This window comes from Rhinolophus ferrumequinum, chromosome 15 (genome assembly GCF_004115265.2).
Source record: "Rhinolophus ferrumequinum isolate MPI-CBG mRhiFer1 chromosome 15, mRhiFer1_v1.p, whole genome shotgun sequence".
NCBI lineage: Eukaryota > Metazoa > Chordata > Mammalia > Chiroptera > Rhinolophidae > Rhinolophus > Rhinolophus ferrumequinum.
This window is the reverse complement of record NC_046298.1, coordinates 34,889,794-34,916,478: the sequence shown is the minus strand read 5'-3', so window position 1 is coordinate 34,916,478 and position 26,685 is coordinate 34,889,794. Positions and strand designations below refer to the sequence as shown.

The 26,685-nt window shown below is 53.5% G+C and overlaps 1 protein-coding gene across 3 annotated transcripts; it reads right to left on the bottom strand.

The window, feature by feature from the left end:
• Nucleotides 1-1,028: 1,028 nt before the first annotated feature.
• KCTD15 (potassium channel tetramerization domain containing 15) lies at nucleotides 1,029-16,661 on the bottom strand. 3 transcript variants are annotated; one of them, XM_033128874.1, is made up of 7 exons: nucleotides 16,511-16,661; nucleotides 14,802-14,898; nucleotides 13,259-13,351; nucleotides 12,444-12,619; nucleotides 7,352-7,496; nucleotides 4,673-4,978; nucleotides 1,029-3,473 (listed from the first exon to the last, which is right to left on the bottom strand). In XM_033128874.1, the coding sequence occupies exons 3-7, from the start codon at nucleotides 13,322-13,324 to the stop codon at nucleotides 3,315-3,317; spliced, it is 852 nt and encodes a 283-aa protein (XP_032984765.1). In that variant the 5' UTR covers nucleotides 13,325-13,351; nucleotides 14,802-14,898; nucleotides 16,511-16,661; the 3' UTR covers nucleotides 1,029-3,314. The 3 variants fall into 3 exon arrangements, with proteins under 3 accessions (XP_032984765.1, XP_032984763.1, XP_032984764.1); XM_033128872.1 differs by lacking the exon at nucleotides 1,029-3,473 and having other exon boundaries at nucleotides 4,499-4,978; XM_033128873.1 differs by lacking the exon at nucleotides 1,029-3,473 and having other exon boundaries at nucleotides 4,499-4,978; nucleotides 14,802-14,895.
• Nucleotides 16,662-26,685: the final 10,024 nt, after the last annotated feature.

The window sequence follows — 26,685 nt, the reverse complement described above, 5'->3', positions numbered from 1 at the left end:
TGATCATTAGATTCTGCTGGGCACGGCTAAATTAGTCTTCCCTTGGTCAGGGCTCAATGGAAATCGCATCCCCACTTCTCATATCTGCGCTTCTTTGCCCCCTTTCCAAATGTACTAGTGGTTTGGTTCACACATACACACATGCAAAAATCAATATAGTGCAAAAGGCCCACTCCACCCTGAACACAGGAATCCAGGATTGGCGGTTTGGGAGATGAAGGAAGTCTGAAGTCAGTGCCTGCACCGCCCTCACTCCCAGGTGTGCCAGCAGGGTACATGCTAGGTGCCTGGGGACCCCTCAGCTGCTTAGGGCTCAGCTCTCCACAGCAGCTCCTCAGATCAGGAAGGTTAAATACCAGGGACTTGGGCTACTCAAGGTCCTATTCAGTGGTCAAGCCAAGTCCCAAGTGTGGAGTGGTGGCTCCAAAATCACCTAAGTCAGAGTACCTTCTTGTGGCTGCCTCAGTGAATTAGAAACAAAGCGCTAGATCTGTGTTATAATTTATAAAATATCCTTTATTTATTCTTAGGAACACAGTCAAATGGTAGCTTAAAAATAAACAACACTTTTTAAAAGGTATTATTAGTGTTGTGACCTGGCTTTGAGCCCCTTGTGAGGACAGTGGCAGAAGCCACTGGCTACAGCTTTGCTGAGTTCTCTACTGCGCTGACAGAAGTTTGGTGGGAAACAGGGAGGTGTTGGATCAGCTCTGTCCAGTTGCTTATAATAAAAAATTATTAGTTTTGAGGTTTATGAAGAGCAGAAGTAACATGTATAAATTGCTGGTATTTGATCAAAAGATTACTTACAATATAGTCATCCCAGGAAGTATATAAATGTTTTGAAGGAAAATTGATCATTTGTACTAATTGTTTATGGGGACTATGTATATTAGAATTTTAGCATTACTATGGGAGAATAGTATTTCTCTACAGATTCAGAAATTCCACAGTTTATGTGAAATTGTACTTCCTGATTTTACTTACTTTAAAGAAGAAATAAATTAAGAGTAACATTCAGTAAGGTATTTTTTTTTTTTTTTTTTTTTTTTTTTTTTTTTTTTAAGCACAATGGTTTACTCAAAAAGCTAGTTTGCTTAAAAATGTTAGGGAAGCTCCACCAATCAGTAACCATGCTGGCTATCACACCAGAAAAATTCATGAACACACGCAGCACTGAGCTATTTTCACAAGACTTCCTTTCTAATAAATACAACACTTTCTCCTCTCAGAATGTGAACCTCAGATGCCAAAATGCAGATGTGCCAGCTGGAGGTGCGTTGCTAAGCAAAGAAGGCTAGCAAGTCTGTCCAGCAAATTAGATTGTACAGCAGGATGACGTCTGCTTTGCAACCTCAGACAGGAAGCGGCTGTGCTCTTGTCCTCCAGGCAGGTCAAGACTGGTGGCCCTTACCGGGCATCTAAAAGTGTCCTCATGGGCTAGAACATAAGGGCTTTGAGGAAAAATACAAAAAGGCTCATTAAAATTAGAGGCCTACATTGAGTACCTTCAAACTCCTTCCCTTGGAAAGAGATGCATTGAGGTTTTGTGCTGCACTCGGGCGATCTGCCCGTCTCATGCTGGGGGCTGCATGTTCCCCGGCTGGCCTGAGCTGTGGACTATCACCTTCTTCTACCACTTTGTGGGGCTCTAAGGAGGACTTCAATTTCAACCAAAAGCCAGAGGGAAAATCTCTACAACACTTACGACTGGGTCAGAAGCCCTTGGATACCTTCTCCCTGCCTTCCCCAGGTTCACAAGCGGTTAGGGCTATGAATAAGAATTCAGAATCCATGCTGCCCAGAGTGGATAACCACAACAGTGAGGAAACACCCAAATGCAAAAATAAAATAACAGTCAGCTCGGGACCCTGCCTCTCCCCCAGCTAGCACTGCCGGTTCTTCCTTGATCTGAACTGAATGAACCAAGGGAGGACTCCCACCCGCAACCCCCTTGCACCACATCCAGTCAGGAGACCCCTGCTGTTTCTGCACAGGACAGAGCCTCAGTCTTTTGCTTTATAGCATCATTTATGGCATGAACTAGGAACGCAGTGTGTTTACACAAACACATGACATTGTACATCAGCATCTTTACAATATTAAAGGAGTCATATACAAGTCCACAGGCATCATACACAGGGCGGTGCAGGCCTGGCACCCCACTGAGCAGTTATCTGCAGTTTTTCCACCAGGGGAAGAGCCAGTTCAGGCAAGCGTGACAAGGCTGGGGTGTCCATCTTTGGGCCTGTCTTCTGGGAGGCAGCAGGTCTATGAGGACCCCTTGGGGCCAGTCCTTGTTGGAATCTGGGGCCAAGAGCCCCAGGTATACCTGTGTCTGGGTCTTACGAGAAAGCTAGTGTCACAAGTTTAATTAAAATTCAGTGTGCATCTTAGTGTGGGAAGATCAGAGCTGAGGACGGCTTCCTGAGGTGGGGCCCTAGAGGATGCTGCTGACATACGGGCCCCTTCACCGTGGGGCCCATTCCTGAGGTAAGGATGCCATGTGGCCCTCTGGCTGGTCCGGATGGGGAGGGCCCAGGTGTGAGAACACACAAACAGGACTGGAAGCCCTTGGGCATTAGTGACCCACCAAGTGTGGCCTGTGCCCCAGGTGGCAGCAAAGGTGAGGGTCTCAGATGGTTCCCCAGCCATCCATTCCTCACACCGAACCACACTCCTCCCAGCAGCCCTGCCCCCGAGGGTCCTGCTTCAGCTCCTATAGCACTGCCCTCCTTGCAATTGTCCCTTGAGCAGGGACCAGAAGTCTCCAAGCCCCATTCTGGGCCCCTGGGCCGGAGCGCCTGGCAGCTCTTCTACCATTGTGGCACGTCGCACATCGGACTGAGACCGGAGCACCAGATAAAGAAGTATTGGGCCTTGTCCACCTCTCTGGCTTGTGCGGTTACAATTAGTTCCGTCTTAAATACTGTAGAAAAATAAGCCATCTCTGATGCAAGGAGACCCACTAGAGTCTGCCACACGTGGAGAAGGGCGGAGCGGTCCTCTGCAGCGGGCTGGGGAGGCCTGTGTTGACCCCGCTGCAGCAGGCCCCAGGGCCTCCCGGGGAACTGGTGGCAGAGTGCCCACCAAGGCATCTTTGGGTCACATCAACAGTCCTTCAGTAGGCACGCCTCCAGCACCCCACTTTCTGTTGCCATGACATTTGGGGCTCCCTGGGCCAGCGTTATACTCTCCAGCCCCATTTTCAGTCCCACCACTAAGCAGGTATAGGCAGAACTCCCCAGCACTGTTTCCAGGTACCTGGGCTGTCCCCAGGTCCAAGGGGCCTCAGGGGGGCATTGAGGCAGGGCCTAGTCCAGGGGCTCCTGCTTTATCCGGACAGCGGTAGGGGTGGGCTGTGGTCGCCGTTCCTCCCGGCAAAGCACATACTCGCTGAACTGGGAGGAGTCCACGCCGCCCCCGCAGGACGCGGCCATGCTAAAACCCCTCTGGAACAGCCTCTCCAGGACCTGCCAGGGAAGAAAGGGGGGGGTCAGCAATGCCCAGCTGCCAGTCTGCCTGGCTTGGCCTGGTGGAAGGTAGCCAGGGCAAGCTACCATCTCCTGTTATGATCTCAAGTCTCACAACAGAGGTCCCTGAGAACCACCAGATGGGCAAACACAGGCGGGACAGAAACAGCCAGGGCCCCTCAAGTGACCAAACCTCAGTGGGATACCCCACCTTGCTGCCTCAGGGGGCCATAGTCTTGATTCAGGGAGGCAGAAAGTGCCTTTGGGTTCCTTGTCTCTTCTCCAGGGTGTAACCTGACCCTCTGCTCTCCAGACACGTGGTCCCAGGGCCCCTCCTCACCGAGGCCTGCCCCAATAATAGAGAGACCCTGCCCCCAGCCTCTGGGCAGCCACCTGCTTCCCAGAGCTGCTTTGAGGCCTGGGGGCTGATCAGCTCAAGGGAGCTGGGGGTGGAGAGGAGGAGGAGTCTTCTCTGTGTTTGAATCTCTACAGGCCTCCATGTCCACATGGCTGGTGCCTCTGTGAGGGTGGGGTCTGGTTACTGTGTCCCATACCTGTGTCCTGAAGCTAGCAAGTTCTGACTGACAGCCTGTGGAATGTATGCATTGTCGGGGAGGGGAACTTTCCCCACAAAGTCTACTCTTTCTGCCCCATGCCTGAAACAGGATTCCGCTCTTGGGTCTGGAAGAGTTGGTAGAAAATAGGCCCCACTCCATCCTGGGCTTCCCAACTCTTAGACCCATTTAGGGAAAGCCTTTCTAGAAACACCCTAGGCAGCTGGATGAGGTGCCTGTGGCTCAGGTCAGCTGGATGAGGAAGGGGCTCCAGGCCACCTCCACTCTCAGCCTTTGTTTGACCTGCTGCTCCTATTGCCTGGGTTTAATTTGAATCCAAACTCAGACTCTGGGAGTCAAATGAAGCATACTTTGTTGAAAGTACTCTGGACAATTTTTATAGAACATCCTTTTGGGAAAAAAAAAGAGCACGGATCAATTTTTTTAAGTCCATCCCCCAGGCGCCATCATTTAATTATGAGCAGGATATAAATTATGCATCCACGCATTGTTGCCTTTTCTGTGAGCTGGCAAGGAGGGCTTCACCATTTCAGGGGCCAGGGACCATGCCTCCCTCCATCTCTCTGCTGCCGGAGGGCTTTGGGGAGGCAGGGGTGAGGTGGGTGGGGCAGGCACAGCCCTCACCTGTACTGAGTTGAGCCGACAGTAGCCATTGAGCGGGAAGCGGATGACATGGGTGGGGTCCTGGTTCCACCCCGCATTGACGGAGTTGCACATGACGTCCCCGGTCTCAGGAAAGACCTCCTCGATCAGGGCCTTCTCGCCACTGAGAGCAATCCGCTCACCCAGGTCCGGTGTGACCCGCACCACCAGGCAGTCACAGGCCCGGCTGCGGCGCCGCTGCTCCTGGTCCTGCTGCCAGCGCTCCAGCTCACGCACCATGGGCTGCAACTGGTAGTACCGTGCCTCCTCGTACAGCAGGCTGAAGTCCTGTGGGAAAGCACAAACAGGATAGGGGGAAGTGGGGCACCTCCTCTCACTCTTCCAGGGAACTGTGACACCCCTCTTGCCCCTGCACAGTGTGGACTGGGATAGTTGCGCCCATTGTACAGATGGGGAAAATGAGGCTCAAGTAATTGCGTGCAAGCACAAGGGAAGCAGCTGGTGTGTACTAGTGCAAGACCTCCTGAGCCCTTCCTTCTAGCCCTAAGCACTCAGGGAGGCTTCATCTCTCTGGAGCAAAGAGAAGCGTCTGGGAACACCAGGAGGCTAGACTAGAGAAGACTCAGGTTACATCTGTGCCTGGGGATCTGCTGCCTTCTCAAAATCCCAGAGGGGAGAGTCTCACCTGCCCTAGAGGAGCGCACAGCCCAGCAGGGAGGCAGAACAGACCTGCCTAGGCTGGATGCTCGGCAACCTCACCTTCCAGCCCTGAGGACCTGCTCACCAGTGACGATCTCCTCAGAACCTCAGGTTCCTCTTCTAGTAAATGGATGTAGACACCCAGGTCAGAGAAGGGATAAGGATTTTAAAGGACAAGAGGGTCTACCAAGTGCCTGGCTGGCCCCTGCCCTAGCAGGCTGTGTGAGGAGGGGTTTGGGGGGGGGAGCCCATCTCTCACCAGGCAGGCAGCCCCCTCCCTGGCTGGACGGGCTCACACTAACTGTTCTTCAAACACATGCCTACCCACACCTGCCCCAGCCCTGCGTAGCCAAGGACCCATGACTCATGCCACTCACTGGGGCTCAGCTCAAGGTCAGCTGGTGAGCCTGAGGACCCTTGGAGGACAGGCAAGGAAGCCCAACAGCAAAGCAGGGCCTGCCCTCCCACCTGCTGGCTGCAGCCTATGGAACCGCCCTGAAGGAGGCCGCCAGTCAGGGACCCATCCTGTCCCTCCAGAGGGGTTCCACCCTGGGCCTCTGCTCTTATCTGCTCCTTAAGTGATATGTGCACACCAAACAAGCCTCACACCTTTCCTCATAACCCAGAACATCTCCACCCAACACCATACTAGCCATTCCATGCGGGAGTTGGGTATCCCTCTCCCCAGCCTGTTTTACCCCTGGGCCTGAACACATCTACTCAGACAAGCCGCAGGCCCAGAGGCACCCCTAAGTGTAACTTGCCACTTTGCTCCATCTTCCCTGCCTTCACCCTGGTCCACAGCCTTCAAAAAAAAACAAACCCTCCCTTGGCCTGTTCCCACCTCCCATCCCCCACCCCCCCCACATCCTTCTCTACACAATAGCCAGGGCAATCAATTTGCAAATCTTATCATCAGTCCCCTAAGTCCGACCCATCTACCGCATTCAAGGTAAAATGCCAAAAGCTGAGCTAGCCTCCAAGGTCCTGACAGCAAACAGCGGCCTCCCTGACTGCCCTGCCCCTCGAGTCCATACAGCCCCAGGCTGACACCTCTCCAGTTCTGGAAGGTACTGCTCCTGGCCACCCCACCTCCTAGCCAAGGTCCTCACACCTGTCTGTCCCCCCTCTCCTCCTTAAGCTACCCAGAGAAACATCCTTTCCTCACACATGCCCCACCCGCCGCCCCGCCAGCTTTCTGGTTCCCTCTCACAACACTCTACTTTGAAGCATTTGCCTCTGTGGAATTCAAGTGTTTTTCGTTCAACATCTGTCTTTTCACTAGACCACAAGTGCTATGGGGACAGGACTGCCTTGTTTCAGCCGGGGTCTGGTTGCTGGCACCCAGTAACTTAGATGGAGGACAAAACAGCCCCAGGACCACTGGTTCTCTGGGTGCTGGAAGGAAGGAAGGAAGGAAGGAAGGAAGGAAGGAAGGAAGGAAGGAAGGAAGGAAAGAAGGGAAGAAGGGAAGAAGGAAGGAAGGAAGGAAAGAAGTTAGGGAGGAAGGAAGGAGTTGCAATCCAGCATAGCCCAGGCCTGAGTTTCCTTCCTTCAGGATCCCTGGTGCCACAGAGGGACCCAACATTGAGGCAAAGGATTGTCGGAACTAGAACAGGTTCACTCCAAGACCTGGGAGTCACCTTTTGCTTACGGGGTATTTGGTTTGGATCTGGGTTTTACCCCTACACATTGTCAACAAGGAACAGATTTACGAGCCTCTAACTCCTGTAACTCCAGCACACAACGGCCCTTCAACATGACAAACACGAAACCAGAGTAAGTGCCGCCGCTGCTGCTTCATTGTTGTTACACCCTGATAAATAAGCTAAAAATGTGAGAAAACAAAATTAGTTTAGAAAAACTGATTTAGCCCTTGGCTTCATCACTTAACTTTTTATGGTTGCCATGACGACCGTGGGTCCATTTATTAAGTCACAGCGTCCCCTGTGTAATGCCACCGCACAGGCAGCGCTGGGAAGCCACCAGCTGCGGACTTACCTTGAAGTCATCTGGTAGCAGCAGTTTCGACGTCCGCAGGAAGCTCAGGACGTAGCGAAAAATCTCCCCATCCCGGTCAATAAAATAATGTTGCTTCAAACTGTCCAGGACGATGGGTTCAGTGCCATTGAAGAGGCGACTTATTCTGGGAGAGATGGAGGGTGGGATGTCTGATGGAAGGGCTAGTCCCCCTGACTCGCCTCCACTCCTTAGGGACCACCCTGCTGGATGGGCGAGGGGCCTTACATCAGTGACTCTGGGACTGTGCCAAGCCTGATAGATGTCTGCACACACCAGCGGCAGCCAGGCCACGGTCAGACAGGACACCGGCACAACAAACAGCACATGCCACACACCTGACCTACACACACAAGCCACAGCCAGAGAGAGACACACCCCCACTGCAAACGCCCGCCCGCCCGCCAACACGTTACAGGCCTGGAAAACTACATCAAGACACAGACATAGCCTCCTTGCTTCCCCTTAAACCCTTGCCAGACAGACCCACCCAGAAAAACTCCCCCCGACCATCAGACATCCCAGCCTATAGCCACACACCCAGTAAACACATGTAAACCATCAGACAGTCTTGGGTCCCCCACATCCGCTTCACTCAATCCACATGGCTGAGCATCAGATGTGACACACCTGGGCAACAGGCACAGGGTCACATGGTTCCTTCCCTTGCAACACACAAATCACAGGCAGACCCAGACACATCCTGGCAAAGGATACACCAGCCCACACGAGCCAGCCAGAGACACAGCTATGTATATGCAACAAACTGACAGATAAACCAACACCCACTAACTCAGGGAGCCCTAGGGGAGATGTGAGGCAGCAGAAGGTTCTGCACGCAGGCCTGCGTGCCACCGTGCACACACACCACACACCACACTGTGTACACACATCACTGTGTACACACAAACAGTGTAGGCACGTGCACGACAAAGCACAAAAATGTGCACACCTGAGAGGGGTCTGGGAGGGGAGACAGGTCCCAGCACCCTGTCCTCTGAAGGAAGGGCAGTGGTTCTGACAAAAACGCAGGAGTTCTTCGGCAGCTCCTGAGGTCTGTCCCCAAGCACTCCAGGGAGGAGGAACCAGGCCTCAGAGCCAGAGCTTCGGCCTCCCCAGCACCCAGGGTGGCAAGCTCTGGGTTGGCTGCCTTCCCCTGCAGACCCCAGGCCCAGCTGTGGACAATGAGGAGCCACCAAGAGGGGTGGGGACTGCCAAGAGCTTGGCTCAAAAACAGGAAGGAAGTTGGCAGGGTTTTCCCAGTGACAGCACCTCTACACACCCTTCTGCAGGTAGGGTCACGCACTTGTCCACAACAAGACCCCGCCACGGCGGCAGCTCGTCTGCACAGCCTGGGAGGAGGGGAGGCCGGACCTGAGACTCGGGCCTTCCAGTCCAGCCTGCGCAAGCTGATGCCTAAGCCCCCTCTCTCTCTGCCTGTACCTGCGCGGACCTTTCAGGGAGGAGCTCCTCTCCCCCAGCAGCCCTGTCCTGTCCCCGATCCGGTTCACCTCTGCTGAGGCCCTGCCCTGCCCGTCATTGTGCACCAGAGCACATGAGCTGAGCAGAAGCTGAGGGGTTAGAGCCCCAGTGTCTCCCTCGGGGCCTCTCATCTACACTGTCCCCTACTCTGGTGGCCTGGCACATTCAGGCATCAACCATGAGGGTCTGCCCAGGTGTGGAGTAGAGATGTAGTCACCTGTTCTCACTCTGGGGACATGGCCCAGCCTCTGTCGCAGTGGGGCTGTATGAAAGGGCTGCCTCCTGGATGGGCATAAGCAGGTCAGAGCCTGTGGTGAGGTGTGGAGAGACCTGAACCTGTGAAATAGCGCTGCAGTCACCAAGATACACTCATCTCAGTGCCACAGGCCATCGAGCCCTATCAAACCTGGTGGCAGGTAGCCCTTAGGCCTGGTGATAACGGTACCAGGGGACACAGCCCTAATGGAAATCCTTGTGGGCACCATGGCCTGTGCCAGCCCTCAGAGCCCCTACGACCTGGCCTCAGCAGAGCCTGGGCATTCAAGTGTCAGACTGAGGGCCACCCACCATCCCTGGAGACAGATGGGATTGAGCAAGGCTGTCAGGTGCCACGGGCAGTCATCAGCAGACAGCCGAGGGCCCCCACATGGCACCAACAGAAAGTAAAAGCCACATCCATAGGTGAAAGAGCAAGTCCGAAGCCTCAGCCTCCCGGCGGAACTTTCTCCACCCTTCCTGGTTGAGCTCAAACATTGTGCAGCAAGCAATGCTCTAGGTTTGGCTGTGTTGCAAATCCCTCTGATGTCAGAGCTGGCTGGGGCTCCAGACCATCCTGTCAGTCTACAGTTCTCTGGATCCACCCACCTTCCAGGGCTGGCTGGGTTCTAGGTTGTCTTATTGTTCCAAAGCTAGAAGGTTCTCGATCTGCCTTATTTCAGGACTGGCTGGTTCTAGAGCTCTCCATGGTTCAGTGTATCTTCACAGGACCAAGGTCTTTCATGCCCTTAGGGTTTGAGGCTACCAAGGATGTGAGCAGGTTGAGGGAAGCTTAGGTCAGTCACCTGTGCAAAGGAGTCCGAGACACTTCAGGGTCTTAAGAGTCAGCTCCTGCCCCAGGCCACCCTCTGACGGAGGCTTTAGGGTTGGGGGTACCAACTTCAGAAGCTTTGGCTCCAATTTCCTCAATGTTTCAGCGGAAGGTTTTATTCGTTTTGAAGCTCCTGGCTGTCTCCGTTTGTTGCTTCCCACAGCCTGGATGGACGTGAGAGGGAGGCTACGATGGCAGCAGCTAAACTACATCCAGCAGGCACACACCAGCAAGGTGTCAGTCCCAGGGAGTCTCCTCCCAGCCCCCTTCAGCTGGGCTCGGCTGTCTCTGGGCAATGACTGACAGCTGATCCTGGGCCAACCAGCAGTGGCACCTGTTCCTTGTGTTGGAGGCACTCTGACCAGCCAAGAACCAGAAGCCCAGGCATAGCTCTGGGGGCAGGGACCCAAGGGTCTGGTGGCACGAGCCCCTGGTCTCACAGCACTGTCCAGAGTAGGACTTTGCTGACATCCAGAAGCCCCCCAGGGGGTCTTAGGGCTTTGAATTCTCCCTTTCCAGGTGACTCACAAAATGACACCGGGTGAGGGATTGCTCTTGCTTTCCAGAATTGGTGAAAAAAAACAAGATTTTTCATTTAAATGATTCATTCAAAGAAGGACGAGAGATCTGAGGGGCCTTTGCCAGTACAGCTGCCCAACCCACTTCTCAGGCCTGGCCTGACCCACTGTCCCGACTGTCCTACAGGTCCCATAATCCCCTGGCCTCTTAGGCCAAAACTTCAGGCCAGGGGAGCAGGTCTCCCATGAGCCAGATGCTATCCAGGCAGAACAGTAGACATCGGGACCCCCCAGCCTCTGGAAAGAATGCAGACCGCCAGCCCCTCTGGGCACATCCTGCTGCCAGGGGGCCACAGGGGCCCCAGCTCCCCAGCGGGATGGGTGAGGAGCAGCTGCACTGTGGGTCTGGGTGGGGGGAGGACCACCCCCTGCCCTTCCTGCTCCCACGCAGCAGCCTGGAGACAATAATGAGGAGGCCATTCTCTGTGGGCCTGGGCTGCGATTACCCCAGAAAAGGCAAGTTTCTGATTTCAGGAAACTCTTCAGAGAGGCTGTGGGCAAGAGTTTTATGAATTTCACTCACAAATGTTGTCAACCGATTAAGGGGTGATCTATCTCAAACAACTCGGGAATGCCACAGAGGGAAAAATTGAAATTAAATAAGCTGAATCCATCTCCCGTCCTAGACAGGGCTCAGCAAGCCAGCGCACAAGCCGGCACTGCTGCTGTGGTCTCGTGGCTGCCGCCCCCACCCCAGGCCCCAAGTGCCCCAGGCCTCGCCTCCGTTGGGCTGAGGGGGTGAAGCCTTGACTGCTCTCTGTCCCCCAGACTCCCCAGCTTCTGAACTGGACACTGCCTCCACCTCAACGTTCCCTCTCGAGGAGCACCTCAGCCCCCAAGGAGGGGTCCCCCCCCGGGCCCCCCACCAGCTGAAGCAGCCACCTCCTCTAAGCTCTGAGCAAGCACACTGGCGACGAGGCAGCCTGACAAGAAAGCTTCCCAGAGATGATCCCTCGGTGTCTGGGGGATTAATTAACTCCTCTTGCTATTTTAAATGTATAAAACAGGGGCGACGCCGGGCAGCCGCAGCCCCCCCCACTGCTCAACCCTCAGCAGTGGCCGCCTCACCGTGCCAGAAGCAAGCAGTTGCAGGAGCGGCAAGCAGCACATAGCATCACCTCCGGGAGAGGCTCACAGAGACCCATCCCAGCTCGGGCCAATGAGAAACCAGGTCTGCCCGTGGGAGGGAAATGCCCAAGAGGCAAGAGCAGAAGAGTCAGCAGTGCCCAAGGCCTCCTACAGATGGGCCCGTGAGGCAGGAGCACCAGGGAGCTTGGCAAGGTGCGAGGGTTCTGGTCAGAGACGCTGTTTGTGCTGATGGGGTCATGAGGCTCATGCTTCTCCATAGCCCCAGATATCCCTGAACATCCGGGAATTCCTACCAGTCACTGCAACCCACCCCTCTTCAAGGGAGCCTGTTGCCAGCCCTAAGGGTCCATCCCAACAGGCAAAGATGGCAAATTGCAGCTTCCCTCCTCCTTCCCTTTTCATGCTTTCCCAAGGGTTAGAATCGGAAGGAGGATTAAATACTTCTCCCTGACTCGACTCCAAGTATACAGCATTGCTCACAAGTGATCGCCTGCAAAGGCCAGGCCTGAGTCCCATTCAGGAGGAACCTGAAGGTACGTGAGATTCCCCAACCAGTTGCTGGCCAGCTTCAGGTGGGGTTGGCTCTGAATAAGTGGCTTCTGCCAGAAGCCCCACCCAGCACTACCAATGCTACCCGCTCAGGGTCACAAGTCCCTGTGCAAAGCAGCCTTCAACATGCAGACTTGGCCTCCCAAACTCTAGTTCTCCGGGTCTGTATTCGTGAGTGGTCCCTGGAGAGCCCCGTGTGTTGGCTGGCAGAGGAGACAGGCCCCACTGGGAGCAGGCTGCAAGTGCCGTCAGTCATCATGCCAAGCCTGGTGTGACAATGGGCTCTTACCTGGAGTCGGGGTACTTGGTGAGTGTGGCCAGGCTGCTGGTATACATGTGACCACCCACGTCGATATGCACAGGTGCGTTGGACTTGGTGAGCTGGGCTGGCAGTGGGATCCCCTGGGCGGCCAGGGGAGACACGGGTGACCGGGTGAGAGACAACCGGGACATGCTTCCTCCCTCCTGGATATGGAAACAAGGCAGAAAACAAGAGTTTCTTCACAACAGAGCTGTGCACTCCCTTTATTGCCAATGTGATCACAGATCTAATCAGATCACTTGTGCCTGTGCCTGATCACATATTCAGCTGACAAATTGTGGCCACCACTGTAATTAAGTGTATTTGCATCATTTTCTTCCGAGTACCAGAGGGAACAAGAAAGATGCTTATTAGCAATAAGAAATCAAGAAAAAAAATTTTTCAAGGTGTCAGCCTCCAGGGGGGCATAAAACAAACTGCAAAATTCTAATTAAAGGTCGCGGGCTTATGTGTTAGATGTGAAATATCCCCTGACAAACGAATCACCAATTTGTGAATTGGGATTCAGGGGTTTTTGCAAGTTTGTCTCAGTAACGAGACACCTCTAAATTAGTGACTTCCTCAGCACCTAAGGCGTTGAGTTTTATACATGTAGTAAATTTCACATCAAATTAAGAGCATTTTTGTTTCAAAAAATACATAATCGTACAGCCAGTCAACAGCCATCTCTTGAATGCCGCAGCTGTGAGGAAGGGCAGCCAGGGCACCGGCGAGCAGGTGCTCAGGAAGAGGGCAAAGAGGTGGCCACCAGCCGCTGACCGGCCCACCCTGCTGGCTCTCACCGCGGTGCCGGCGCTGCCTTGGGCGTGAAGCGAGGACCCGCTCGGCCGCTCCTTGCGGTGAGGCATCTAGTCTTCCATTGCTGCCCGGAGTATCTGTAGGAAGCACCGACAAACCAGAGAGGGTTTACTTCTCAGTAGTCGTGGGTGCTGTGTATCCCATGGAGTCAGACGCTTATAATAGTCCTTTCTGGACCCCATGCCATACCACACAGCGTTCTCTAAATTCCACCCACCACTATCTTGTTCCCATACCCCAAAGTATGCCTCTGGGCTATAGCAAATGACTTGCGAGCGTACACATACACAAACACACACACACACACACACACACACACACACTCTGTCTCTCACGTGTTTTCTGGGCAGTTCCATGTCTGCTAATTCAGCTAATGACAATACTGAAACATATGCTTACCATAATTGCCCCAAAATGTTTCAGAACAAATCTGATTTTCCTGGTATTTTGGTTGAGAGCCATGTTACCAAGCGTGTCTCCTCTTGCATCAGCAGAGAACCCTGTGGACCACTGCTCAGGGATGATCCTCCACCCTCCATGGGCCCAGGACCTCTCAGACCCCCAGAAGGGTCTGATCTGTGCTTAAGGTATCCCAGGCCCCCTCTAGGGATCACACTCCGAAGGCATCAGAGAGCTGGCCAGAAGGAAACTGACAGCGTCTTGGCAAATGGACCCTATCTCCTGCTCCTCCCCAGTCACTTCGCGCCTTTCTGCTCCACAGCCACCTGAAATGACTGTCCTTCAGTCTCTAGAAGGCACCCAGGGCATTCTATGGGCCCTATGCAGGAGGGCGGAGAAGAGCGGGTTTACGTAGCCCTTTCCAATGACTTGGTGCTGTCTCATGGGGGTGGGAGGTGTGCATAGTGAATATCACCCTCCCCACTGGCTTCCACAAGCTTAACCGGGACTTGTTTATCAAAACCCTCAGGAAGCAATCTCCCTTAAGAGTTGACTTTGTGCCTTGAAATACAATATCCAATTTTGAAACATGGACCAAGGTCCAATGGGCATCAAATCCTGCGAATTTAAGATTACTCTCCTAGGATTTGTTCTGCCCTCAGTGTCCTGGCAAGTCCCCTAACATGAAACTGGGTGGGGGCAGGGGTTTGCTATTAGCAGACAGAGATGTTTAATTTATACCCTCACTGGGGGCTGCTCAGGGTATGCTGCTTTTGGCATTCTTGAGTTCCAGTTAGCTTAAAAAAAAAAAAAAAAGCAGGTCACTTATCTCAAGGAAGTTCTGAGAAACCAAAACAAATTTCAGGAATGGGTTATCCTGCCTTGGGAGGCTCTGCTGGGTGAAGAGTCAGAAGGAAAGCCATACTGAGGATAAACTATGCTGGAAGGAATTCTGATGACTATGCTATTATAGCAGACTGCACAATGTTTCCCCCTACTACCAGGACACTACTCAAAAGTGACATTTAACACCAAGTACCCTTCACAAAAGCTGCTCAGTCCCGTTCTCACCCAGCCTCTTTTCCATTGCAAGCACAACCTGATGTTCACGGCAAACGGGAAACTCACCATTTGGAAGCCCCAGGCTTTACGCCTTGACCCGAACCTCCACGGCTCCCTCCGACCAACGCATCTGTGCTGGACAACCCTTTCCCCGAGACCACTGCTGAGGTCAGAAGCATAAAGTGGGTGCAGTAAGAGATACAAGTTCATTCCGCCAACACCAGCACCAAATCCATGACCCAGCCCCAGCACCACGGCCCTCCCGAGACAGCCTGTTGCAGGGGCCTCGGCGGTGGTGTGCACGAGAGCTGGCTGGGTATTGACCCGCTTCTCAGAGCTGCGGCGGGAGCCCGGGGTCCCGCGCCCGCCCGCCCGCCCGCCACCGAGCCCCGCCCGCCAGAGCAGAGGGAAGCGAGCAGAATGCCACGCTCATTTACACACAAAATGATTTTGTGTCCCATTGTGCTCGCAGTTGTTCAGCTCTCTGGGGGTGATTAAACTGGCTGAGCTGCGGCAGCTTGAGACGATTTCACTAAATCGCTTCTTCGTGAAGTTGCTTCCTTGGTAAGCTATTATTTTAACCATAAAAGGTAAACAGAAGGCGCCTCCCGAGCTCCCTTCAGCTCTGCGCCCTGGGCGCCAGCCCGGAGGCGAGACTGCCAGAGGCCCGCAGAATTGTCCAGGGGGTAAGTCGGAAGGGAAGCCAGCAGGCCACCTGGTGCGCGCCAGCCCAGTGGTGGACCCCGCCGGCCGGCGGATGTGAACTTCGGGTCGCCAGAAGCCGACTGGGCCGAGGCCGGCAGTGCCGCAGGGCGGGGGTGTCCGGGGAACCCGAAGAGCCTGGCAGGGTGGGGAGGGCTGTGCGGTGGAGGCGGGCGGAGGACAAAGTTAAATCAAGAGGCAGACACTTAGAGACCACAGATGGGAAGCTCGCCTAATTAAGGACGTAAAAGCGCTTTTGTTCTCAAAGTTTATTGTTGGCGGGATTAAAAAAAATTAATTGAAACTAATGCTGTTATTCAATGCAGTTAAATTCCTTCATGCACATTTGAGATAGGTAGTGAAAACTTGAAGCTTATTTTTCTGCAGAAGAGGGTGGGGGGCGCGGGAAAACCGAAAGGCGCTTCGGCTACAGGAGAAGGGGGGATGCTTGGGACTGTGTGCCCGGTGCGCACGTCCAGGCACTGAGTACCCGCGGCAGCAGGAATCCAGGGGCGGCGATCGCGTCTCCATGCGGCCCACCCCAGAGCCCCAAGCCCCGCGCTCCTGGGACAACCACCAGCGCGCCAGCCCCTTGCCTCGTTTCGGACTCTGGGGGTGGGCCTCAGAGGACGCACATCTGTCCCGTTAGAGACTTTTTCTCTCTCTGATTTGAGCGCCAAGCCGGGCCCTGTCCGCCCCGAAGCCCCAGCTGCGTGAGCCGGGTTCTGACCCCGGAAACTCGCCGGCCCAGCAGGGCGCTGAGCCTTGCACTGAGGCCCGAGTACTGGGACCTGCACCCGCCCCCCCCCCGCCCCCTCTCAGCCCCGCGCGGCAGGAAGCGCTGAACCCGCCCGCGTGGGGAGGGTCTACCCGGGGCCCGGGCCAGCCCACGTGGGCAATCCCCCCTCCCTCGCCAGGCCTTTGTGCTGGGTGCCCCCACCGCCCAGCACCGGGACAAAGCAGTCGCCCCCGCCCAGGTCCGAACCCCGGCCAGGGCGACTTTCTCCATATTGCAGCCACTTTGGGGACAGGGGTGAGCGGCGCTGAGCGGTGGCCACCCGCGCGGGGCTTACCTTGGAGCCGGAGCGGGGGATCGGGCTCGGTCACAGCCCCCGCCCCCCGCAGCCGCCGGTCTCCGGCGCCGGGCGCAGCCTCGCCGCCTGTGCTCGCTGCGCGGGTCGCTCCGGTCTCGTCCTGGAGTTACTTTCTCTCTCGCCCCCAACCCTCCCCCCCACCCACCCCTCCCGCCCCGGCCCCCGCTTCGCGCAGCCCCTCACGGCGCGGCGCGCCGGGGCCTCCCCTCCCCGCCCTCCCCTCTCCTCCTCCCCTCCTCGCGGCCGCCGCCGCCGCCGCCGCCTCCTCCTCTTCGCGCCGCTCTCCCGCTGCCCTCCCGCGGCTCCCACCCCCTCTCCTCCCTCCTCTCTCTCCAGCCGCCTTCTCGGCTTGCTGGCGAGAAAACCAGCTCCCTACCCCAGTTCGTGGCCCGTGCCCCGTGGCGGCCGAGCCCGGACGCAAAGGGCAACGATTCCGCTCCAAATTACCCAGCGCGGCGAGCGCGAGCGGGAGCGCGCGGCGACTCCTGGCTCGGGGCTCGGCTGCGCCGCGGGGCAGAGGATTAGAGTCTCAATTAGCTCCGCGCGCCCGCGCCTGCCGCGCTCGGCGACAGAAATGCGCTGTTTCCCCTCCTTTCGCTGGGCGATTCCCACCCGCCTCTCCCGGAGCCCGCGCCTTCCCGCCGGGGCCTCCGCCAGGACCCTCCCGGGAGCGGTGCGCCCAGGCCCCCGCGCCCTCGGTCGCCCAGCCCCCCGCCCCCCGCCGGCCGGCCACGCGGCGCCCGGGCCTCCTCCGGGCTCAGGAGGGGGCGGGGGAGAAGCTGATTTTAATCATTGTCATTTCATCTGATGTAATATTTCCCCGGGCGCTTTCAGCTGGGCATAAATTTTCGGCTCCCAAATAAGTAACACAGGGCACGTTTCTCACATTTCTTGACTCCTCGGTTACAAAGAGGAGAGCAGCCGCCGCCGCGGCGCCCGGGGCCAGGGGCGGGACTTGGGAAGAAACTGGGCTGCGAGTCGGCGGGGGCTGGAGCGGAGCCGGGGGCCAAGGCCGCCCCTCCCCCTCCCCGGCCTTCCTTCCCGGGTCTCTGCCCGGATTGCCCCTCTCCTGGGGAGCAGTGCCGCTCGTGACGTCTGCGGACACGCGGTCGGTCACTGCAGGGGAGGGGCGCGCGGGGGGCGCCCAGTCGGCCGCCCCGGGCGAGGCGCGCCATTTCCGCTCCGTGCGCGGTGCGTTCGAGACTCCCCACAGCGCAGAAGCCAGCGCCCGGGGCGTCCCACCCAGGTCCCCATATCAGCTGCCCCTTCCTCATCCTCTCCAACCTCCTCCTCCCCTTCCCCTTCCTCCGCTTTCCTAGGCGCTCCGCCCGTCCCCCACACCTCCGGACCATTTCCCGGCTCCTAGGAAACGGAGCGCAAAGCTGCCAGTGCGCTGGGCCTGCACTACGCCCCCGTCCGGCTCCGAGGGCGCCGGGGCCAGAGCCAGGCTCGGTCTGGAGGGCGGGTGCGCTCAGACCCGGAGCGGCGATGGGGCCCCCACCCTGAACTCCAGCCAGACCTGGGCGCCCTCTAGCGGCCACACTCATGGGGGGCACTGGGCGCCGGCTCGAAGCAGTGGGGCTGGGGGCATTGGTGGGAGGACAAAGTTGGGACCTGCTTCCCTTGACTAGGGGACCTCACGAGTGGGAAGAGCGCCCGGCCCGCTCTTCTGTAACTTCACACGGGAATAAGCAGAAACTTTCCTCTTAGGGGACGGTATTTATTTATTTATTTATTTATTTATTTATTTATTTATTTATTTATTTATTTATTTAAGAGCTTGAACTACAGGAGAAGGGGGAAATTTTCTCATTAAAGTTACATCCCTGCAGTTAGTTCAATTACTTGATATATGCAGAAGATGCTGTAAATTTATAGATTTAAATAGCTTACAAAGATGCCGCAGGCCCCATCAGTTAATTTCCTTAATTTATGGATTTTTAGCTGCTCCTAGAACAGGAAGGGGGGGAGGAAGTAGGTCAGGGATCTGTGCAGCGGCATCAAGGCATCAGCCGGCCCACGGGCTGCCCACTGTGCTGCTGGTACCTGGCGCCCCAGGACTTCTGGCTCCCAGCTCCTGCCTGACAGAACCACTCTCTGCTTTGCACATCCTGGCCAGGCCAGGCAGGCCAGACCAGGCCCTGGAAGTCTGCTTTGCTCTATGGCTGACAGTCCCAATCTCTGCAGGGCTGCACGAGGCCAAGGAACAGTAAAGCCCCCATTTACACACACCCCACCGGGCGTGAAGCAAGTACCCGAATATTTTGGCCTCCCGAATCCCTTCTTAAATGGTGGCTGGGATCACAAATGGAGGAGAGCATTGTGGATACCCCAAACTTCTCGGACAGAAACACCCCTTCCTTGGCCTTTGAGTGTTTGCAGGGGAGGGGAGAGCATATGGAAAAAATGCACCAAGCTCATGTTTGAGGGTCACAGACCCAATGAAAACCTGCATGTGGTGGCCCTTGTGGTCCCCAGTGCCCCTCACTCCTCTTTCCTCTCCTAGGTGCCTGCTTTGTGTTCAATAGGAATGAATATATACATATAAATGAATACTTAAAAGATTGGTATAAACTAAACTGTTTTAGGAAGCCACGTGGCAATGTGATTAGTATTGGTATTCATGACTTAACATTTCTTTTCCCACTAGATGAAGTTTCTAAGATTTGCAAGGTACATGTCAAGGACGGGTGTATAAATGGATTTTTATTTATTCACAACTCCAAGACTAATTGCTTCTCTTTGCCTCAAGGCCACGAGATTGGTTTTAATATGACACTTCAAAAGTATTCATGGAACTACAGAGATACTAAGTGTCACTATTTAAGAGACAAATCTCACCGTGGTACTGGTGACCCTGAAAATAGGATGTTCCACTTTATTTTAAATTCCTACATTTTTTTTAAGAGTTTCACTTTCTACCAACTATATTAAAAATGCACAATTTAATCAAAACAAGAACAGACCATTTTGAAGGAACTTTATTTCCTTAATATTGCGGGGAACTTTGTTTTCATATTCCTGAATCCTTTTATTAAAGAGATGAACTTTATATATGTCATTAAGAAGAGTAAGTTTGGGTCATAATTTATTCTCGCATTTTAAAAGTTCCTGGCTAGGGGGCAGCTAGTTACCTCAATTGGTTAGAGCACGATGCTTGTAACTCCAGGGCTGCTGGTTCGATCCCTGCATAGGCGAGTGTGAGCTGTGCCCTCCACAACTAGACTGAAACAACTACTTGACTTGGAGCTGATAGGTCCTGGAAAAACACACTTAAAATAAAAAGAAGTTAAAAAAAAAAAAAGGTTCCTGGCTAAATTGTCAACCATGTTTTACACTGAGAGACTTAGATGTGGACTGTAACAGGCTTTTAATGATCTGTGGTATACAATGCAGTGGTGGGGCTTATTTTTTTTTAATTGAAGATGTATAATTAGGATTGAAAACATATTGAAACATCTTGTAAAATACATCTTGTTTCATTACTATGGTCCAAAAGATGAAATTGGATGTGAGTCTAATCGGAATGTAACTTGCTTTATCAATAGGTGTGACTAGCACTTAAGCCATTACAGTTTGCATTTTAAAAAGCAGGGTCAAACCTGGCTTGCTTTGAGGAGCCTTCACACGTATTCACCTGAAGTGAGATGCAGGTGCTGTGGACAAGCCCTCAGTCTCCAGATGTTTCAAAGTGGCTTCCAGTGTGACTTTGTTGCTGTTGCTGCTTGCAATTATATTTCAAAATGAAGACCTTAATACGGAAAGTGACATGAGCCCAAAATGAGATTCCAGAGTCTGCTGAACTCAACTCTCTCAGGAAGGCTGTGACAGGACAGCAGACGAACAGGCTGAGACACAGTTGGTGCCCACTGAGGGTGGGGTTGAGGGGCTGGAGTGTTAAGGCAGGGCTGTCTTCTCCCTTGCCCTCAGGCCCCCTGGGGTAAAAGCCAGACCCTCCTAGATCTGTGCCCACCGCGAGGCACAGAGACAGCCCCTGACCAGGCTAGGATGGAGCCAGCCTGGCCCAGAGATCACAGCCTGACATCCACGTAGCCTCTGCTTACACTCCAGGAGTCCCCTCGATCTTTCTTCCTGGTTAGGACCTCAGAGAACCTGGAGGGAAAAGGGCGTGAGGAAACGTGGGAGTGTTGGTGCTGCCACCTGGCCCCCACCACATCCCCCAAACTGGCCTCTTGTCTGTCAGTGAGCAGACCCACTCCCTGGAGAGCAGAGATCCAAACCTGCCTGAGGGATGTGGGTGGAGGCAGATTGTCCCTGCCTGTCCTTGAAAATAAAACAAGACCAGCCAGCTCTCACTGAGCTCTGCTCAGGCCTGGCACTAGTCTCAAGGGCACTTATGGTTTCTGGTGGGAGAGAAAGCAGGGGCTGTCTCCAGGTGCTACAGACCACTCCCTGCCCCTTCAACCCCCTCCACCCCATCCTGCCTTCTGCCTGCTGCTTAGAACCAACTCAACTTACCCTCCCCAGGAGCCAACATCGCCGTGACCACACTGAGACGAGGAGAGATGACCAGGAAGCCCACTGTGTTGTGGCCTTTGAACGGCCTTGGGGGGACCAGGAACCCCTCAGATTGCTCAATACTCAGAGGTATTTGAACTTTTTTCCCAAAAGAAGTTTCAGCGTTTTTACCAGATTCTCAAAGGGTCTATGTCAGGGGTGCCCAAACTGCGGCCCGCGGGCCAATTGCTGCCATTTTTAATTGTCCCGCAGCAAATTCCAAAAATATATTTAGTTCACTTAAATAAACCAGGTGAGACAATACGTCCTTCACCTCGAGTGAGTGGCCCGGCTGTTTGTGTATTTTACCGCATATGGCCCTTGGTGAAAAACGTTGAAAAAAGTTTGGACACCCCTGGTCTATGTGAATTTGGGTGCAAGTAAGAAAACCTGCCTCAGGATGGCTTCGTGATGAGGAAAGTTGATTCTCTCACATAGTGGCAAGTGGGAGGCAAGGTGGTCCTGGAGTTGATTCAGTGGCTCCGCAGAGTGTTCAAGGACCCAAGCTCTCTCCACTTTCCTCTGCTGTCCTCCCCACACGGGCCTGTCCTCAGTGGGCACCTCCCTGGTCTCAAGATGAATGTACTTCAAAGCTTCACACCTCCCTGCACAAGCATGGAGAGCAAGGAGATGATCCCAGCACCCCACATTCCAGCCCTCTTTGTCGCATCCCATTGGCCAACTTCCAGGCCAATCTCTCGGAAAGGGATTAGCCTGGACCAATCAGATTTCGCTCCTGGCCTACATGGGGCTGGAACTGCTGCCCTGAGTGAGTCCTGGGGGGAGAAGGTCGACCCTGGGCACAGTCAGACTCTGCCTGGGGGAAGGAGGAGACAATGATGGACTTTGTGTTGAGGGTTAGGGTTCCCTCAAGGTGAAGAGCTGTTGACTAGGGCCCTGAGCTGGAAGGAAGGTAGAAGCAAAGCAGTGAAGAGAGGACCCAACCCCCAAGGGCAACTCCAAGGAAGCTTCAGACAGCGATGCTGCTCTAGGTCCTTCTCGGGTCCCGAGAGACACAAGACCCAAATGTGGAGGTGGCCTGGCAGAGCATGGCTATTTGCAGGCTATCAAGCCGGGCCACCGGCCCCAGGCCCTCCATGCCCCTCACCTGTAGGTTTCTCTCAGGGCTCACTCTTCTCTCCAGCTACAATAGTGAAGTCCCCAGGTCCTCCCAACAGCCCCTCAGGGACGAGACTGTTCCCTGTCAACAGCACCTGGGGTCCCACAGGGCAGTGCATCTCCACACAGGCTGGCACCTGACATGAGGAAGAAGCACAAAAGCAGTTCCCAGGACTGCTCTCGCTGTGCAGCAAATGGAAAACATTTCCAGGAAGATGAAGCTGTTGCCATCCCTAGGGACCCATGAGGTCCTCCTGGTCTCTGAATCAATGTAAGTCTCGTCTGGATCCCGGGAAAAACAGCCTTAAACACCAAGTCCTGCCTCTAAATGACTGTGTGGCTGCCACTCTGGCTGGAAGTGACCCTTGAAGTGGCCCTAGGGTAATAGGACAAGGGGCTCAGCAGATGCATGTGTACAGGTCTGAAGGGAAAAAAAAAGTTGAGACTGTCAACTGGCCAAATAATTCTCCAGGTAATCCACCAAAAGAAATCATTTATTCGGGAAAAGAAAAAGAAACGGAACCACCAAGGAGTGTGTGCACGCACACTCGGTGGCCAGTCTGCCCACTGGCCGCCCACGTGGGAAAAAGGTTGAAGGGCCCGACATGACTTCCCCCTTTAGTCACATCCCTTCCCCGGAAGTTACCACAGAGTTCAACAGAAAGTCAAGACTAGAGAGTTAACTAGGGGCCCCCGTAGTCCTCCCAGCTCTATGGTTAAGCATCTTAAGATGTCAATTCACTTTTATTAAGACAGTGAGGAAAGCAGCCTTTGGTAAGTCAGGAACCCTGCCCAGGGCTCCTTCTTGCAGCCAAAGCGCAGTACATTGACCCTCTTCTTTATCACAGGCAATTCCTTCTACTTGGGCCTATCCTGTAGACAACAAGAACTTGGAAGTCTGAGTCCAACTGGGTGACCTTGGGCTTTATCTCTTGAGTCTCAGCATCCTCCCTGTAATGTGAGAACAATAATCGTACCGAGCTGCTGGGGCTGCTGGGAGAAGTCCATGTGACAGCATATGCAGAGAACTTGGCCCAGCCCAGTGTAAGTGCTGCTGAAATGAGACGGTTAGCATCCTCTTTCAACAGACCTTCCAAGAGCCTCCGGTGGGGCTGTGGGTACAGGCTCACCCCTATTCCAGGCACTGTTGGTCCAGCACCCACCCACAGGAGGCACACAGGAACCGGGAGAATGAGAGGGAGCCCCCTTGAGTGGCCTCTTGACTCTAAGATTTGGGGCTGAAAAACCTCATGATTGTGTAATTAAGATAAAAATGTAGATATACATTAAAGGGGAGAATGTAAAAGTTGCCTAACATTTAAAGATAAAACACTAGACTTCAGAGAAATTGCATGCTTGCTTTGGGTCATGCCCCTGGGGTAAGACTGGTGTCCTCAGGCTCCTCTGTCCCCAGGGCACTTGGGGTGGATGGAATCACAGGTTGGGGCCTGGAGGCAGAGGAACCCCACAGGGCATTGGGGGTCTGCTGGTAAATTCTTTTCATTTTTCAAACTGTGAAACTCTTTACTGTCTTTTAAAAAGTATTTTTAAATTTTAATGAAGAATACATGATCATTGTACCACACGGCGGGGGGGTGGGGGGTGGAGAGAGAGAGAGAGTGAGAGAGAGAGAGAGAGAGAGAGAGAGAGAGAGGGAAATGAATGAAGAGGAAACAAAAATCCTGTTTCCCCTTCACAGAGAGAAATGTGTCAATGATTTCATGTTTGTCCAGTTCATGTACACGTGAGTGTGCAGGCACACACAGACATACAATTGCACAGACTCACAGGCATACACACACTCAAAGGCACACATCGACACAACCTCAGACACAAGTGCACAGACACACAGACACATACAGCCACAGACACACATACAGTTGCACAGGTGCATGCATACAGATATACAGATGCACATGCACTCACACACAAGTGGCAGACACAAAGGGGCACGCAGCACACACACGTAATGTTGCACAGACACACATACACAGAGTCCCACAGAGCCACCGACACAAAGCTACATGTGCACACACGCCTGAGCACAGACATGCACATAGTTTTTCAACTGTGGCATCAAACTATTCTTACTAATCCGTAGCCTGTCTTTCCCCGCACCATGTATTTCACAATGTAGAAAAAAATCTGACACCCGTATACTCACCACCCAGAATATACCAAATATTAAAATTGTGCTTCAGATCCCTCTTTACAAATAAAATGAAATGAAAATCTCCTCCCTTCTTCCCACTGTAATTGCTACCCAGAAGTTGCAACATTCCTGAGCACATTTTTTTTGCAACATATGAATGTATTTATAAACAATGATAACATTTGTGTATGTTTTCAACTTTTACATAAATGATGTCCTCTTGCATCTTGTTTTTGCCACTTGCTTTTCTCCCGTGTGCCCTCCCGTGTCCCTCCTTTGATGCATACCGGGTCTCTGTCTCCTGCCCTGGCCCCCCTCCCTCAGCCAGCTCTTCTGTGTATTATATACCAAGGGCCCCAAAAGGCCTCTCTTGGTGGAATTGGGTCTTTGAAGCATTTGCTGAAAGACGTGGTTTCTGACCACTGTGGTGTCAGAGGGAAGGCTTCATCTGCCACCTCCCACCCTGCTGCTTTTAGAAGAGGGCATTGCCTGGCGGGGGTTTGGGTGAGGGGTGGCCCCTCTTCCCCTTCTCCCTTCCTCTTCTTCCTTCCTTCTTCCTGCCATCTCTCATTTCCTCTTCCTCCTCCCCGCGTCTTTTCCCTCTCCTTCCTTTCCCTATCTTCCTCCTCCCTTTCTTCCCTCTGCCCCCTCCCTGCCCCTCCTCTCTCCTTCCCTCCTCCCCTCTCTCTCCTCTACTACTCCTTCCCCTCCTTCCTTCCACTTTCACCTCCAGGCCATGCAAGCCTCTGGCTGAAAAGCTGGAAGGTCACCCAAAGAAGTACAGAAAGAAAAGGCATCTTGATATGTTTCAAAATATATCTCCCTATGATTTTTTTACAGTTCTATTTTTTACATTTACCTCCCTTATCCTTTTAGAATTAACTTTTGCTTATGATGTGAGGTCAAGATCTAAAAAAGAATTTGTTTTTTTTAAAGATGGCTAGCCAGTCTTCTAGGTAAATCAACTAATACAAATTTTAAATTAGGATTTTGATTGGAATTGGAGAGAACCCAAATCTTCTTATTTTTGCTTTATTACAGAAGGAACATGGGAATACATGTGAGTTATAAAAATTGAACCATCTATTCTTTTAATAATTAGAATGAATTACAAATCCCTCTACACACACACACACACACACACACACACACCCTGGCAATCTCATTTTCCTCCTAAGGAACCTCAGTTTGGTATGTGATAAGTTAAATTATTCATTCTACTTTTTCCCTGCCCTGGAGTAGCTTTAGACATCTCTCCCCTTCTCCGGCTTCATGCGTGGCCAAAGGTACTTCTCCACTCCCTGATCCTGGGCTTCACCGAAGAGAAGTTAGTAGATGTGGCACAAGCAGAGGCTTGAAGCTCGCTCCTGCGGCTGAGCTTGCCTCAGACATTCCAGCAGGAAGAAAACGCCCCAGGCGGCTGCTGACCCTCCAGGCTGAGCCCCGGAATGAGACACTCGGGGTGGGGCTACACCAGCCACCACAGACGCCTGAGAAATAAATGCCTATTGTTTATGCCGCTGAAAGTTTGTGCTTCATTGTCACGCAGCAAAAGATGACTGATGCATACTGTATCCGTGTGTGTATGTGTGTGTGTGTGTACACATTCTCACACAAATTAGATTGGGATTATAGGAGATTTTATTCTATGACTTTAAAATTATAATTCTATTGTATGAAATTATGTGTGTGTTTGTTTATTTATTACCTACCTTGGCCCACCCCTAACGTTTGAAGGGCTTAGAACAAGAGGAAAAATGGAGATCCACATACCATATGTCTAAAATGTAAAAGGTGTAAGTTAAGCTAACAACTGTTAAATAAAATACATTTTATCCTCCAATTTTGACAGATATACCTTTATAATGACCTGGAAATTCAGGTTCAGTTGGAGTTCTCAGGTTCTCTGGAGTGAGTAGTGTGCTGGAATGTGGGGGCATGGGAAGAGCCGGCCCCCTGCCCCCTTCTCTCACCTACCTGGCTCCATCCCCATGGGGAAGGGCAGGGGGCACGGTGGTTCCCGTGTACCACATGTGCGCACCTTGGTCTGCACAGACAGGCTCTGTCCACACCCCCCACAAATGCCACCCCTTGCTTACCCCTCATTCCTCGAGCTGCATACACTGGTGGATGCTGTCGACCCTCAGGATGATGGACCCGAGGAAGAGGCCCATGCAGGCCCTGGTCGTAAGCCTCAGCTGTTAGGGCAGGACATTCCAGGGTTCCCGGTGCATCAGGACCCATGGACCTGTATTGTCCTCTTACCCTACTGATTATCATGGCTTCCTTTTACAGAGTCCATCTCTCCCTCTTGGGGATCCTTTCCATTGATCTTTACACACACTCAAGTTATCTCCCACTAAAA

Excerpts from the sequence above, each read along its gene's own strand:
- KCTD15 (XM_033128872.1), bottom strand. The coding sequence starts at position 13,324 with ATGCCTCACCGCAAGGAGCGGCCGAGCGGGTCCTCGCTTCACGCCCAA. Across the intron at positions 12,620-13,258 it reads AAGGCAGCGCCGGCACCGCG|GAGGGAGGAAGCATGTCCCG; the intron begins GTGAGAGCCAGC and ends TTCCATATCCAG. Across the intron at positions 4,979-7,351 it reads TGCTACCAGATGACTTCAAG|GACTTCAGCCTGCTGTACGA; the intron begins GTAAGTCCGCAG and ends GCTTTCCCACAG.